Source organism: Pelophylax lessonae, assembly GCF_965119305.1.
Source record: "Pelophylax lessonae genome assembly, chromosome: 9".
Taxonomy (NCBI): Eukaryota; Metazoa; Chordata; class Amphibia; order Anura; family Ranidae; genus Pelophylax; species Pelophylax lessonae.
In genome coordinates this window covers 81,076,008-81,092,866 of record NC_138776.1, presented here as the reverse complement: position 1 = coordinate 81,092,866, position 16,859 = coordinate 81,076,008, and the positions used below count along the sequence as shown (strand labels likewise).

General features: G+C 46.6%; 1 protein-coding gene across 4 annotated transcripts in view; it reads right to left on the bottom strand.

Annotated features, from left to right (window-relative positions):
- LOC309563584 (alpha-2-macroglobulin-like protein 1) overlaps positions 1-11,013 on the bottom strand; it is a 562,516-nt gene extending 551,503 nt beyond the window's left edge. For 3 of the 4 annotated variants that reach the window (XM_082268048.1, XM_082268050.1, XM_082268051.1), the window contains exons 1-2: positions 10,889-11,013; positions 8,836-9,019 (exon numbers count right to left, since the gene is read on the bottom strand). In XM_082268048.1, the coding sequence (XP_082124174.1) occupies positions 8,836-9,019; positions 10,889-10,956 (252 nt within the window). In that variant the 5' untranslated portion in view covers positions 10,957-11,013. The remainder of the gene's footprint in view (positions 1-8,835; positions 9,020-10,888) is intronic. The other variant, XM_082268049.1, reaches the window with a different exon arrangement.
- Positions 11,014-16,859: the final 5,846 nt, after the last annotated feature.

Sequence of the window (16,859 nt, the reverse complement as noted above, 5' to 3'; positions counted from 1 at the left end):
GTTGCTGACAGTGCCTCCAGTTCCTTCACATTGTCTCCCACCCAGTCTACTGCAGAAAGGTCAGAGTTGGCACCTGCAGCCAATGTCCAACCGTCTTTCACCTCACCCCCTTGCAAATCAGGCAAGCAGTCTGAGCCCCAAGTCATGCAGCAGTCTCTTCTTCTTTTTGATGACTCTGTCAGCAGGGTTTTCCAGGGCCAGCCACCTAGCCCTGCCCCAGAAGTGGAAGAGATTGAGTGCAGCGATGCCCAACCACTTATTTCTCAAGATGAGTACATGGAAGGACCATCGCAGCACGTCTCCGATGATGACGAAACGCAGGTGCCAACTGCTGCGGCATTCAGAATTGTGGAGACCGACAAGGAGGGCAGGGGTGAAGACTGGGTGGAAGATGATGTGGAGGACGATGAGGTCCTCGACCCCACATGGAATGAAGGTCATGCACGTGACCTGAGTAGTTTGGAGGAAGAGGCGGTGGTCGCACAGAGCCACCAGCACAGCAGAAGAGGGAGCAGGGTGCAGAAGCGGAGCGGCCGTGCCCTAGACACTACGCCTGCTACTGCCCAATAGGGATGATCGAACGGTTCGGGTCCACCATCGGTTCGGCCCGAACATTGGGTGTTCAAGGTTCGGCCGAATTTAGAACTTTTTGCCCAAAAAGTTCGGAATTAGGCAACCAGAACCGACCAAAATGCAATGCTTCAGGAAATGGGCTTTAAAAGCCCGTGATTGGACCAGAACCATTAGCAAAAGCCAATTGAGGGGGCAGGAGAATGCTAGGAATGTGATTGGAGTGACTAGGGGGTCCCTAGACCAATCATTAGTGAATACGCCCCCAGTATATAAGATCGCCCCCGCCATATTCCTAGCATTGTTATACTGGACATGGAAGAGAGTGGAAGCAGTTCTGTTAATTTTACTTTAAAAGTGTCATTTAGCTATTTATTAGTGTGAGGAAAGGGATATCTAGTGTAGTTAGAGTGCTCCTTTACACTTTAGTTAGCTTCAAAAAATTAGTTTCTGTAGGGAAAGTGTTAAGTGTAAGGGGACCGTAGTGTAGTGTAGGGTTAACTGGCAGTGACTGCTATGGAAGGGTGACAAAACCCTTCCATATCGGGGTGACCTCTATAGAGAAATGATCATTTCTCTGAATTGCTTCGGCACACCCATATGGCTTCTCACCAGCCAAGCATTTTTAATGCTGCAGGGGCTGCCACTGCCAGTGCTTTTTTGAGGACATGTTTGATGTCAGACATGACATCTGAACATGTGTATAAGGGGTATATATAGACATATATGTCTGTATATATACCCCTAGACATATATAGGTGTGATAGCAGAAATAAATGCTTGCGCTAATGAAATCATTTACAGTAATATATTTCTGCTACTATCACACCTATATATGGCTAGGTGTCTATATAAATATAATTATGTGTGTATATATACCACTATACACAAGTTCAGATGTTTTGCCTGCCTCAAAAGAACCCAAAAAAATGCCAAAAAAACGCTAGCGTCAAAAAAAAAAAATGCCCAGGTGTGTTTTTGCTGGCATTTTTTTGGGGGGTTTTGGAGGCAGGCAAAACATCTAAACTTGTGCACAGTACCACTATACACAAGTTCAGATGTTTTTCCTGACTGCAAAGAACCCAAAAAAATGCCTTCTATTAAACCGGCAAGGTGTTACAGCAGCGAAGCCAACCTCCTGTGCTGAAAGTTTTCTAATACAAACAATCTTTTTTTTTATGGTTCTGGACATGCTACAGAGCTGAAACTTCACATGTACACTTTTTAGACCCCCCCCCCCCCCCAGATACTAAATCCAAAGTAAAAATCAACAAATCTCTCTTTTTTTTTTTTTTTTTTTAATTTTTCAATAATTGGCTTTTTTATCAAAAATGACAATTTTTAAGAACTTTTTTTTTGTGTGATTTTGTGTCTGGGGGGTCTAAAATGTGTACCTGTGAAGTTTCAGCTCTGTAGCATGTCCAGAACCAGATAAAAAGATCATATAGGTGTTAAAGTTAAAGGAGGGTCCCACATCCCTGTTCTACTGAAAAATTATCTTTTTTTTTCATGGTTCTGGACATGCTACAGAGCTGAAACTTCACATGCACACCCTTTAGACCCCCCAGATACTACTAAATTCAAAGTAAAAATCAAAAAATCTCTCTTTTTTTTTTTTTTCAATAATTGGCTTTTTTATCAAAAATGACAATTTTTAAGAACTTTTTTTGTGTGATTAATAGTTAATGGGGCATGACCCAGAACCCTAGGCACTTTTTAGGGGCATTTATTGGGTTTTAGGGCTTAAAAATTGTGTTTTTTGATTACCGAAGTTCGGGTCCCATTGATTTCAATGGGGTTCTGAAATCCGGGCCGAACTTTCGGGAAGTTCAGATGTTCTGGCCGAACCGAACTTTTCAAAAGTTCGATCATCCTTACTGCCCAATGCAGCAAGGGAACGAGCGCACCAAAGCCAGCTCAAAGGAGTTCTCTGGCGTGGAAGTTCTTCAGAAAATGTGCTGATGACAGGACATGAGTGGTTTGCACCCTGTGCAATCAGAGCCTGAAGCGAGGCATAAACCTTCTCAACCTGAGCACAACCTGCATGATCAGGCATCTAAGTGCAAAGCACGAGCTGCAGTGGAGTAGACACCTTCAAAACCAAGAAAGGTCTCTGGCTCCTCCTGCTTCCTCTTCTGCTGCAGTCTCAGCCTCTCCATCCACATCTGTAGTGATACCGGCACCTGCCACCCCGCAAACAGACGATCTGTCAGCAACACCACCACCTGGGTCACCAACCATCTCCACAATGTCCCGTGGAAGCGTTCAGCTTTCCATCTCCCAAACACTTGAGAGGAAGAGGAAGTACCCCCCTACCCACCCGCGATCCCTGGCCCTGAATGCCAGCATTTCAAAATTCTTGGCCTTTGAAATGCTGTCATTCCGTCTGGTGGAGACACACAGTTTTAAAAGCCTTATGTCGGTGGCTGTCCCACAGTACGTCGTGCCCAGCCGCTACTACTTTTCCAGGCAAGCCATCCCTTCCCTGCACAACCAAGTGGGGGAAAAAATCAGGTGTGCACTGCGCAACGCCATCTGTGGCAAGGTCCACCTAACTACCAATACGTGGACCAGTAAGCACGGTCAGGGGCGTTATATCTCCCTAACGGCACACTGGGTAAATGCAGTGGTGGATGGGCCTGAGGCGGATAGCAATTTGGCGCACATCCTTCCACCACCGAGGATTGCAGGGCGCTTCAGTTTGCCTCCTGTTCCTAACTCCTCCTACTCCGCTTCCTCATCCTCTACCGCCTCCTCATCCGGTCAGCGTAACACCTTCACCACCAACTTCAGCATGGCCAGGGGTAAACGACAGCAGGCAGTTTTAATACTTGCCTGTTTGGGGGAAAAACCACACACCGCGCAGGAGTTGTGGAGGAGCATGGAACAGCAGACAAATGAGTGGTTGCTGCCAGCGAGTCTCAAGCCCGGCCTGGTGGTGTGCGATAACGGGCAAAATCTCATAGCAGCTCTGGGCCTAGCCGGTTTGACGCACATCCCTTGCCTGGCGCATGTGCTGAATTTGGTGGTGCAGAGGTTCCTTAAAAATTACCCCGATATGTCAGAGCTGCTGTAGAAAGTGCGGGCCGTCTGTGCGCACATTCGGCGTTCTCACCCTGCTGCTGCTCGCCTGTCAGCGCTGCAGCGTAACTTCGGCCTTCCCGCTCACCGCCTCATATGTGACGTGCCCACAAGGTGGAACTCCACCTTGCACATGCTGGAAAGACTGTGCGAGCAGCAGCAGGCCATAGTGGAGTTTCAGCTGCAGCACGCACGTGTGAGTCGCTCTGCGGAACAGCACCACTTCACCACCAATAACTGGGCCTCCATGCGTGACCTGTGTGCCTTGTTGCGCTGTTTTGAGTACTCCACCAACATGGCCAGTGCCGATGACGCCGTTGTCAGCTTAACTATCCCACTTCTATGCCTCCTTCAAAAAACGATTCGGGCGATGATGGAAGAGGATGTGGCACAGGATGAGGAGGAGGAGGAGGATGAAGAGGTAACATTTCCAAGGCTTTCAGGGCAGTCATTCGCAAGGGGCTCCGAGAGTGGGTTCCTGCACCCACAAACTCCAGGGACACAATTGTCCAGCAGGGGCACAGTTCTGGAGGATGAGGAGGATGAGGAGGAGGAGATGGAGGAGGAGATGGAACCATGTTCACAGCAGGGTGGCACCCAGGCCAGCTCATGGCCATCACTGCTGCGTGGCTGGGGGGATACAGAGGACACAGACGATACACCTCCCACAGAAGACAGCCTTTCATTGCCTCTGGGCAGCCTAGCATACATGAGCGATTACATGCTGCAGTGTCTCCACAACGACCGCCGAGTTGCCCACATTCTAACTTGTGCTGATTACTGGGTGGCCACGCTGCTGGATCCCCGTTACAAGGACAACGTACCGTCCTTAATTCACTCACTGGAGCGCGATCGCAAGATGCGCGAGTACAAGCGCACGCTGGTAGACGCGATGCTGCTGGCATTCCCACCTGACAGCGGGGCCACAGTGGAAGCACAAGGCCAAGGCAGAGGAGGAGGAGGAAGAGGTCGCCAACGCAACCAGGGCACCGCCAGCACCTCAGAAGGCAGGGTTAGCATGGCCGAAATGTGTAAAAGCTTTGTCAGCACGCCACAACAAACAGCAGCACCAGCAGCTCATATGGAACGTCTTAGCAGGAGGCAGCATTTCACCAACATGGTGGAGCAGTATGTGTGCACACGCCTACATGTAGTGAATGACGGGTCTGCCCCCTTCAACTTCTGGGTCTCCAAATTGGGCACATGGCCTGAGCTTGCCCTTTACGCCTTGGAGGTGCTGGCGTGCCCTGCAGCCAGTGTATTATCTGAACGTGTATTTAGCACGGCTGGGGGCGTTATCACAGACAAGCGCAGCCGCCTGTCCAGAGACAATGTGGACAAGCTCACGTTCATTAAAATGAACCAGGCATGGATCCCACAGGACTTTTCCGTACCTTGTGCAGAATAGAGATGGATACCGACCTTACCCAGCCATTGTTCTATTTTTGATCTTTCTCACTCTTTTGGGGTGTACCCTCATTTAAAATGACTGAAAAAAAGCAGTGTTGGCTACCTCGTCCTCCTCCACCGCCGCTTCCACCTACACCGCCCATAGGTGTGCGCAGCCTATTGCATTAGGGTGTGCACCCCAAAGTTTAAATACACATGCATGTGTTTGCCTACATGTATATGGCCCCGGTACATTACTCTCCCTGCTGGCAAAGTGAAATAGAAGTGTGTGGCACTTCTCTTCTGGCAGAGCAGGTCCGAGGGAGATCTTTCCCATCTCCTCACTGGCAAACAGAGCGATAATGCTAATGTGCCCTAGGTGATTAGGGTGTGCCCAGGCACACCCGGCACACCCTGTGCGCACGCCTATGACACCGCCACATCCACCACCACCTCAACCTCCCTCCTACTCCATATGGGCCTCGTCCTTCACAGATGAAGAACATTGTTTTATTTTTCTGTTTTTTTTTGTTGTTTTAAGTTATTTCCCTATCCTCATTTGTTTTCAGAGCATTCGCCATGCTCTTAACTATGTTTTGCTGCCATTTGCAGCACTCTAGCCCTTTCCATTGGTGTTTTAGAGCCATTTTAGTGCCTGAAAGTTCGGGTCCCCATTGACTTCAATGGGGTTCGGTGTCCGGGTAAAGTTCGGAAAAAGTCCGAGACACGGACCCGGACTTTTTTTTCAAGTTCGGCCAAACCCGTCGAACACGGACATCCAGGTGTCCGCTCAACTCTACTCTTAATGAATTTGTTAGATCTACCTGTTGTTTTACTAGCATGTCCTGTGGTGATTTATACCTGAGCACTGAAGATAATCTAGCACTTATTAAATCTCAGAGGTAGTTTAGGCATTCAGGCTGAGGGAGTGGATATTCTTCATGAAATATGTCATATTTACTACTGGGGGGGGGGGGTAGAAGAGTACAGGTGGCTTGCCCTTTGATTCTTGCTCGGTCCAGAGGCAGGCGGCTCCCGTCACAGGCACTGTTTCTGCAGGTGACTCTGTGAGATTCTAATTCATTCCCTGGCCCGTTTGTGAGTGTAATTCTTTGCTTATAGTTATCGTAACATGCGCATTCCTGTGAGTTCCCTTGTGGTGCAATTTTGACAACACATTCATTTGAATAGGCTGCAAATTGCACTGGAGAGCAGCACCTTTACAGAGAGAACCTTTCCTGCTCCATGTTTTGGTGTGACCTGGCCCTGATTTTGTATCTAATAAATGTTTTATTAAGCTGCACTAACAGATCCTTTTTTTTGTGCTACTTTTCTGTAGCCTGGTCACACGGCTAGTATTGTTCAGACTGTTATTTGTTATTAATGCTCTGCAAAGACAGTAACCCTTGAATTATGGGAGATATAGTTCTGGGAGGAGCCAGGACCATAGACTGCTATGCGAGAGGACTCTTCTCCCAGGGAGTGAAGTGACTCGCGGAGCCTGCTGGGAGTGTCTATATAAAGGGAGGCGGGATCAACTTTCGCTCTCTTGCCTCGAGGACAGCGTGCTGTGGAGAAGGGGAAGAGCTGCTGCGGATAGCAGAGGAGTAGGCCGGAGGCCTAGTAGTGGACACCGAAGCTGAAACGAGCGGTGTGTGTGCCAGAGGCTCGGTAGTGTGACTGAGCGGAAGGACGCCTAACAGGCCGAGGGAGAGTCACTGAGCAGAGCGGGGCCTGGTTGCAGCACGGAGCAGAGCTCCCGGTATTGGGTGAGAGACATCCAGCATCTACATCTGAATATATCATATCTCTAGACTGAATCAGGGCCAACTGTTGAACTATTTGAGTAGCAGGCCATATTGAGTTCTGAAATCTCCACTGGACACTGCAGTTATACATAGTGCGTGGTGAGCGAACAAGGCCTCAAGCCCTTTTACAGTACCAGGTTGTTGTCTATTAGAAAGCATCAAGAACTGTTTCTTGTTCATCCTTGTGGATTACAATTACTAACTACCTTGGGGATTTCAGTTATTGATCACCTTTACTTGGATTACAATTACTTTCCTTGGATTGCCTGAGGATTTCTTGTGGGTGAAGACTAGTGAGGTCTCACTCTCCAGGAGACTCTTGCAATCTAGTGTAAGGGGGGCCCCCCATTAGTACACAGAGTGCACTCTGATGTCTGGTTAGTATTGGTATACTGTTTATGGTACAGTTATTCTTTAAGTACCGTTAACCTTAATTTGTGGTCACTCTCCATCAACTTAAATATTCAGTTTGTTTATAGTGTTTCAGAATACAATCCTCTAGCATATATATGTATGTATATACAATATATATGTGTGGCTTGTATTCCAAATCCTGAGTGCTGAACCCCAGTCAAGTTATTGGTTGGGGATTCAGGATCCACATTATTATTGACATTCGTGCATTACCATTGATTCTGTTTGTACATTCTTTAACTTCAAATCAAAGAGCAGTAAACTTGATCTTTTGTTGCAATCCTTGTGGTCTTGATCATTTAACATGACCGAACTAATAGTGTCAGTTGGGTTGGAGCAGGTTCAGGGCAACCAAAGTGAAGAGGATATACCTGCATTAAGCCACTCCCCTGGGAGCAGGGCTAAATTTCTAATGTTTTTTTTCACATGTGCACGAGTCTCCCAGCTCATCCCTCAAGTCAGCAAAATCTAAACCTGATTTAGTGCTAGTCATTCATTAAACAGATAATAAGCTACCCTTTCAAGATGGACTAATATGTATGTTCATCAATTACTGGTTATTTCTGTTTCACCATATAACTGCATTTTTTCTATATTCCTGAGCACCATTAGGGCAAATTTTCTTTATTTTCTTGTGTGTAAGTCCACCCTAACACTAAAATCCCTGCATCTACAGACATCCACGATCAAACACTATCCTATCTAGCCCTGTAAAGAAGAAATTAGTATAAATCCTTTTTTTGAAGCTGATCCGACCCGACCCCACGCCGAGCTGTCATCTGCGGCTTCGCTGTGGAGGCGGGTGCAGAAGAGGCAGGCGACAACGGGAAGCCCCTTAGTAAGTCTATGGGTGTCGTAATTTCCCATTCATTTCACAGCCGTTGTCGGCCGTGTCCTCTGCAGAGCTTCCCCCGCTGGAGACCAGGTTAGATCGGCTTCAAAAAAGGTAATTATACTAATTTCTTCTTTACAGGGCTAGATAGGTTAGTGTTAGATGGTGGATGTCTGTGGATGCAGGGATTTTAGAGTTAGGGTGAACTTACACTTTAATCACTTGACCTCCAGAAGGTTTTACCCCTTCCTGACCAGGGAGGGCTGTCATGAATGGCTTTCCATTCATAACAGCTTGCTTTCTGTTGATATGCTGTGATTGGCTACAGCTAACCACATGGTACAGGGTGTCAGGTACCATGCGATCGCTTTGGGCCAATCACAGCTTCACAACACTAAGTAAATGTTAATAAACTATTTATGACTGTTTTGTTTACATTGTATTCATGTGAGCTCTGTAACCAATCATAGCAATCACATAATACCCCAGCCATGTATCGATCACTGTGATCCACTGTGTCCACGGAACACAGCGGTCACAGATTAGGGGAGCGCATGTGCCAGGTGACATACCAGAACATCACCTGGCTTGGCTGTGCTGCCCACTAACAGTGGTGAATAATAGACAAGTGGCTAACATTAGGTAAAAAAAAAAAAAAGATCAACAATTCATCATAGACAGCTGTGATTTAAATTGATGCTTATAAGTGACATTTAACCAATAAGTAACATTTTTATTCACCTGTATAGGATAACAGTGGAAAAAGTCAGAGCTTTTTATATCTTGCTCAGCAATAACTTGAACTTGATCATCTTTCTGAAGCTCTAGTTTTAAGTGAATATCACCATCTAGATTCTGGAAGACGACACAGGCTTTCTCCTGCAAGCTCTGCTCTATTTCAGCAGGTACTGTGATCACATAGTGGCTGTAAGGAAAAAGGAAGATCAATAAAATGAATTGGTCAATCCACCTGCAGAACCCTCCTAAATAGGCTGCTAGGATATTAGGCATATTTAGTGCTTGACTTCTCTGTAATCATCAGAGCGGCTATTGATTTCTTTGTGCTGTTCTAGATCACACAGATTGGAGGTTTGACTGTTTTCCCCTGCCTTCTGAAGGCTTCCACAACATAGGGACTGTGATAGTCAAACGAGCAGCTTGAATATTGTTTTGCATCTAATCCCTGGGGAGGTGTACCCAGTAGGTGGCTGGGGAGAACATAAATAGTTTGGGAGCAGCCAGCTTCTTGTCCTGCTGAAGACGTTGCATATCCTCAGGGGCTACTGCCCCTTTGAGGCAGTTCTGCTGGAGTTTTGCTGATCTTTATTGAGGTGGCAGACTTCACCTAAAGATCTGGTCTGGAGAACTCACTGAAGAGTGTCTGGTGGAAGCTGAAAAGTGTATAGCTGTCCTGTGGCATTGTATTAACCTCTCCCTCATTGAAGAGTGGCTGGTGGAAGCTAGGAACAGTGAAGTTTTTCTGTGACATAGAGATGTCTGGTGAAAGCAGGGAAGTGTTCAGTTCTGTGACATTGTGAGTACTGACCTGAGCTCAAGATCACATGACTGTGTGCTGTTTTGGGTGATAAGTGCCAGTGGTAGCTCTCACTGAAATGGGTCTTACAGAGATGGGACTTACAGAGTCTTCTGGCAATTCCTGAGCATAATGAATGTTCAGAGAAGCTTAGTCTAGCAAAGTGTGTCCTTCTGTTACTATTCAGCACTCATGGAGTATCCAATACCACCCTAACCTCTCTCCTGTTACAAGTTCTACAAGCATAATATCATAAAAAGACAATCCCTAGACTGTTTATTGGAGCCACATAACTCTATGATCTCATGTAAACTAGGTGTTTAGCCCCTATGCATGAGTTTCCAGTGTTTTTGTGTGGGCAGAAGACAAAGGCACACTTCCACTTCACAGTAGCCTATAAAACTCTAGAGGCTGAAAGCTGCTATGGCTGGATGGTGCACTGAGCAGTAGTACTAGCCTGTTAGTCAAATGCAACACCCCCCCCCCCAAGCCCAGTGCTCCCATGGTGCAGCACCACTAAGCATAAAGCAGAACCTATGCAAGCAATTAGCAAGTATGGCTGCACATATAAATAATTATATGCATGCACAATAAATTTTACATGTAGAATAATATACCAAGGTATATTCCCCGCGCCAAGGATATTCGTAACAATGTTATAAATAGATACTGTTGTGTAAGAGAGTAATTAAAATAAGTAAAGTGAATGGTGCAGCAGCAGCTATAGGTTATAAACGGAAATGCAAATGTTTAGCTCCTGAGTCAAAGAGCTAACTACAGCGATTGCTGAATAATAGGTGCTGTGAGCAATAAATAAATACAATAAATGTTCAAAAGCAGACAAATAATATATTTTACAGTCACAAAGGACTCCCTTGATTATTTTGAGCACTACAGTCACTTAATTCTTTTGGACTTTATATGTGCTTTGTCACGATATATTATTTGTCTGCTTTTGAACATTTATTGTATTTATTTATTTGTTATTTATTTAATTTATGAAGTTATTAATTTAAATATTGGGGCACATATTTTACTAACTCTTCTTTGCTCACAGCGCCTAGTATTCAGCAAGCGCTGTAGTTAGCTCTTTGACTCAGGAGCTAAACATTTACAATAAATTTACAAACTATTCTCAGAAACAAGATTTTGGAAAAAAGGTTGTTAAGATTATTTGGATCATATCCACACACACAACTGTAAAAGTTAAAAGGCTCCTATTAAATTAGAAAAGGTAAAATGCCATAGTAATTGTCTTACGGATCCTTGGCTGATACAAGTGTTGAGATACAAATGGCCAGGCAGATAAACTCTATGAAAAGCTGCATGTTGGGTCACACATCAACACCAATGAGACCGAGAAATCTCTTGTCTCATATATTGGGAGACAGAGAAGATTCAGTTCCACCCACTCTCATCCTTATCTACAAACAAGAATTTTTAACTCATGTTGGTCAATATTATCAGAGGACACTTTCACAATTTGTTAGTTTACCTGTATGCATGCCAGTAAAAAAATAAAAGAACATTTTAAAATGTAAAGGTTTAGCAGCATGTGTGCCAATTTAAACATTGGGATAATATCTGCTGTATGGGATGCCAGGGATAGGTCCTGGACAGCAGGTACTGTATATTCCCTACTATTTGGGTTGTGTTCCCTTTAAAGAGTATAGTTTGAAGGTAATGTTGAGTACTCGGGGGCTCTCACACATATTATCTTAGGGATTAGCATAGGGATTCGCTTCGAGTTTGAGTTGAACATAAGTTTGACTCGAACACTGGCTGTTCGCTCATTCGTCGAATGACAAACAAAGTGCTTCTTTGCAGGAAATTCGAGCACCCACATCCATAATGCACTGCGCGCGCACGTACAGTGCATTATGTGATTGGCCAAAGCATGCACCCTGACCTCCATGCTTTGGCAAATCAAATCATCTCTGCCACGATTGGACAAATGCAGGCTGCCTTTAGCCAATCATGGCCCAGGGGCTGATTACATACCCCACACTATATAAAGGCTGCTCACACAGCAGCCACGTGTAATGTGACTGTGAGATAGAAAGTGGTTGAGGCAGGGAGAGGAACGTGATTTTCAGTTTATCAGACAGTGCAGTGTAGTCTAATTTGAGCAGTGGCGGCCGGCCGATAGGGGGCGCAAGGGCGCCGCCCCCCCCCCAAAAAGAAAAAGAAAAAAAAAATCAATTTTTTTGCCCACTAGGGGCGCCAGACTCATTGGTGGCTATAGGGGGCTGGGGTTTTCCACCCGAAAGAGGTGCCGATTGTTGGAAGTTTGGGGCATAACTGTGGCGCAGAGCACTGCGCTACACCACCCCCCTTTTGTGATGTCTTGGATCATGATTGGTCCAGACTCCAGCCTGGACCAATCATGATTCAGGACATCCCTGCTGACCTCGTTGGGGCGGTGCCGGTGCGTGCATCAGTCACTCACCGTCATCGCCCGGTCACCTTCCCGCCGCTGAAGAGGAGTCGAGAAGGAGCCGGCGCCGCTCACCTTCCCACCACCCGCCACAGAAGAGGAGAGGCAGAGAGGGAGAAGCACCGCTCACCTTCCAGCCACCCGCCGCCGAACGAAGAAGAGGAGAGGCCGAGACACCTCTCACCTTCCCGCCGGCTCCCGCAGAACGAAGAGGACGGAGTAAGAGAGAGGAGAAGCCGCCGTGACTCTTAGGGCTACAGCCTCCAGGTAAGTGCACTGCTCTCAGTCGGGCACGCACGCTAAACTCTGCATTGGGGACATCATGACATGTACACTGTTAAATGCATTGAAGGGGGCATGCATGCTAAACTCTGCATTGGGGACATCATGGCATATACACTGTTAAATGCATTGAAGGGGGCACGCACGCTAAACTCTGCATTGGGGACATCATGACATGTACACTGTTAAATGCATTGAAGGGGGCACGCACGCTAAACTCTGCATTGGGGACATCATGACATCTACACTGTTAAATGCATTGAAGGGGGCACGCACGCTAAACTCTGCATTGGGGACATGTACACTGATCACTGCATTGGGGGCATGTACGCTGGTCACTGCATTGGGGGGCATGGTATGCTGGTCACTGCATTGGGGGGCATGGTATGCTGGTCACTGCATTGGGGGCATGTACGCTGGTCACTGCATTGGGGGCATGTACGCTGGTCACTGCATTGGGGGCATGGTACGCTGGTCACTGCATTGGGGGCATGTACGCTGGTCACTGCATTGAAGGGGGCATGTACGCTGGTCACTGCATTGGGGGCATGTACGCTGGTCACTGCATTGAAAGGGGCATGTATACTGGTCACTACATTGAAAGGGGCATGTATGCTGGTCACTACATTGAAAGGGATCATATATGCTGGTCACTGCATTGAAAGGAGGCATGTACGCTAGTCACTGCATTGAAAGGCGGCCTGTACTGTGGGGTTTGTGCTAGGGGGCCTGTACTGTGGGATTAGTGCTAGGGGGCCTGTACTGTGGTATTAGTGCTAGGGGGCCTGCACTGTTGGATTAGTGCTAGGGGGCCTGTACTGTGGGGTTTGTGCTAGGGGGCCTGTACTGTGGGGTTTGTGCTAGGGGGTCTGTACTGTGGTGTTTGTACTAGGGGGTCTGTACTGTGGGGTTTGTGCTAGGGGGCCTGTACTGGGTTTTGTGCTAGGGGGCCTGTACTGTGGGATTAGTGCTAGGGGGCCTGTACTGTGGGATTAGTGCTAGGGGGCCTGCACTGTTGGATTAGTGCTAGGGGGCCTGTACTGTGGGGTTTGTGCTAGGGGGCCTGTACTGGGGTTTGTGCTAGGGGGCCTGTACTGTGGGGTTTGTGCTAGGGGGTCTGTACTGTGGGGTTTGTGCTAGGGGGTCTGTACTGTGGGGTTTGTGCTAGGGTGCCTGTACTGTGGGGTTTGTGCTAGGGGGTCTGTACTGTGGGGTTTGTGCTAGGGGGTCTGTACTGTGGGGTTTGTGCCACTCTCCGTGTATCCCATAATAGGGCCCCTGCTCCCTATTATAGGATATACTAGTACTGAGAGACCCCTTAATATGTGATATATTGGGAGAATTTGTTCACGCAAGCAAAATACAGGGGACAAAATGGGTGGAGTCTATAAGGGGTGGGTCTTCTGGGAAATGGGAGGGGTCAAAATAGAAGGGTGGGGTCTTGCGCCCCCCCTATCTTAAAACTTCACCAGCCGCCACTGAATTTGAGACATTGCTAGCAGTGAGTTAGGCAGGGAGAGGATCGTGATTGAGGCAGGGAGAGGAAAGTTACTTGCAGTTCATCAGACAGTGCAGTGTAGTTTAATTAAGAAGAAAGACATTGCTAGTAGCAGTAAGTTAGGAAGGGAGAGAGATTTGTGCTTTTTACAATTTAAGAGATCAGATAGTGAAGTATATTCAGCACAGTGCAGTATATGCCATAGACCAGTATTTCTCAACCTTTTTTCAGTCAAGGCACCCTTTAAAAATTATAGACAATCTCAAGGCACCCTTTAAAATTAAGGACAGTCTCGAGGCACCCCATTCTAAAATGTAAAAAAACTATTCTAATAGCTTTACCTAATGCAACAACTTCCACACGTAGGACACCCAATGTTAGAGGTGGTTTATTCTTTCAAAGCAAATACACTTTTGCACACTGGAACTGACTAGTATTCTAATGTTTCTCTCCTCCCTCAAATTCTTTCCATCAGTCATCTAATGTCACCCCAGTGTTGGGGGGGAGAGGGGCACAGGAGGGTCAAACAAGGATGCTATGTACGCGACAGACATCCTCCTTATTAACTGATGACATTATTGGTTGTTAGGATGCCAGTGTCTAGAAAGTTTTAATAGTGCACAATGAAAACCTGTGGCTTTGTGTAACTATATGGCAGCCTTGATCCACCTGCTGATTTGTTTATCATTTTTGATCAATTTTTTGGCATTTTGCCAAGGCACACCTGAAGAAACCTCAAGGAACCCCAGGGTGCCTGGGCACCCTGGTTGAAAAAGGCTGCCATAGACCATATACCATACATTGTTATGGCAGAGTCACTTCACCCTAAACTACACTACGGTCACCCTGACATGGCAGAGTCAGGTCACCTAAACTACACTACGGTCACCCTGACATGGCAGAGTCAGGTCACCTAAACTACACTACGGACACCCTGACACTTAAAACTATCCCTACAAAAACTAGATTTTTGAATCTAACTATAGTGGTATATAGTACCCTAACTATACTCCATATCACTTTCCTCACACTAATAATTGCAAAATGACACTGGAGCTTTACAAGCAGCAGGAGAAACACAAATGCTTCCACTCTCTTCCACAGCCTCTGTATTACAGTGCTAGAGGTTTGGCGGGGCTATGTTATATACTGGGGGGTGTATGGGGGGGCGTATTCACTCCTGATTGGCCTCTGGACCCCGTAGTCACTCCAATCACATTCCTAGCAAACTCCTTCCCCCTCAATTAGCCTTTACTGATGTTTCTGGGCCAATCACGGGCTCTTAAAGCCCAGCTCCTGTCCTATTGCATTTTGGGCGGTTTTGGTGGCCGAATTCCGAACTTTTACTGCAAAAAGTTTGGAATTCGGCCAAATTTCGAAAACCCAATGTTCGGGTTGAACCGATGGTCGACCCGAACCGTTCGATCATCCCTAATCTATATATATATATATATATATATATATATATATATATATATATATATATATATATATATATATATATATATATATATATATATGACAATTGATTATATATTAGGCCATTGAGTATCTATCGGTCAGTTCAGTATAGAGCATACATTGATCTCTCTCTATATATAGGACAGTTGAGTATATTAGGTCATTGAGTATCTATCGGTCAGTTCAGTATAGACCATACATTGATATCTAATATATAGGCCACTTGAGCATATATCAGGCCATTCAGTATCTATCGGTCAGTTCAGTACATATCAGCAGTGCATTATTTATAGATTATAAATTGATCAACCAGTAATAACACCCCCCCAAAATCCACATCATGTCCGAAAGACGACAAGGAGAGGCAGACACTCACCGGCCACGGAAAGAGGGCATGCAGCCTCTGTGTCAACAGTGAAAAGTGGTGGTCACAGACATGGTGCATCCTCTGCAGGCGGGGCACGCCCGTCCTTTTTTTCCGGCGCTGGACATGTTTTTCAGCTACAACATGTAGAAGAGTTGGTGGAGTGGCTAAATAAGCCATCCTCATCCTCCTCGTCCTCTGAAACCCACGCTCATACTAGTTTGCCTTCCACCGCAGCTGCCAAAGCGGCCCATTCCACAGGCTCCTTCTCCACAGCTACTCCTTCTGTCACCCCACCATCATGCACAGAGGAGTCACCTGAACTATTCAATCATAGTGTTAGTGACATGCTGCTGGAGGATGCACAGCAATTTGAATGCTGTGATGTTGGTTCCCAGGTTGATGAAGGGAATAACGTGAGCCTAGAGGGAGGGGGTGACAATGACAGACAAGAAACTAGCAGTCATGTCCCCACAGCTACAGCATACTGCCAAGTTTGCTCCAGTGACGAGGAGGGAGGGAATGATGAGGTCACTGACTGTACTTGGGTGCCTGACAGGATAGAGGAGGAAAGTGAGGGGGAGGAGGAGGATAAGGCACAACTCCAACGAGGCATGAATGTCTCCAGGGGCCGCCATAGGAGTAGCCAACCTTTTGCGCCACACCACAGAGCTCCACAGGTGCAGGGTGCTGCAAACTCCCCACGGACTTCCAAAAGTTCATTAGTGTGGACATTTTTCAACATATGAGGTAGACTGCAGCATTGCTGTTTGCAACATCTGTCTGAAGCGGATCAAGCGTGGCCAGAACACCAGCCACTTGGGCACCACATGCTTGACAAGACATATGACGACCTGCCATGCAGTCCGTTGGTTACAGCACCTGAAAGAGCCACAAGATAAAAACAAGCATACTTCACCTTGCTCCTCATCTAGGATCTCTAACCCTACTATACTTTATGTCTTCTCAAAAACCTGCATTGAGATGGATGATGGTATAGCAATGAGTGCCACAAAGACTTGCACCCTTGCACCCAATCTGCTAGCAGTACACAACTGCTTGATTTGAGCAGCAGGCAAATTTCACTGCCAGTTGCTGAACCGTAGAAAGAAATACCGTCCCAGCCATCCACATGCTCAGTGTCTAAATGCTAGCTTGGCCAAATTGCTAGCACTACAATTGCTGCCTT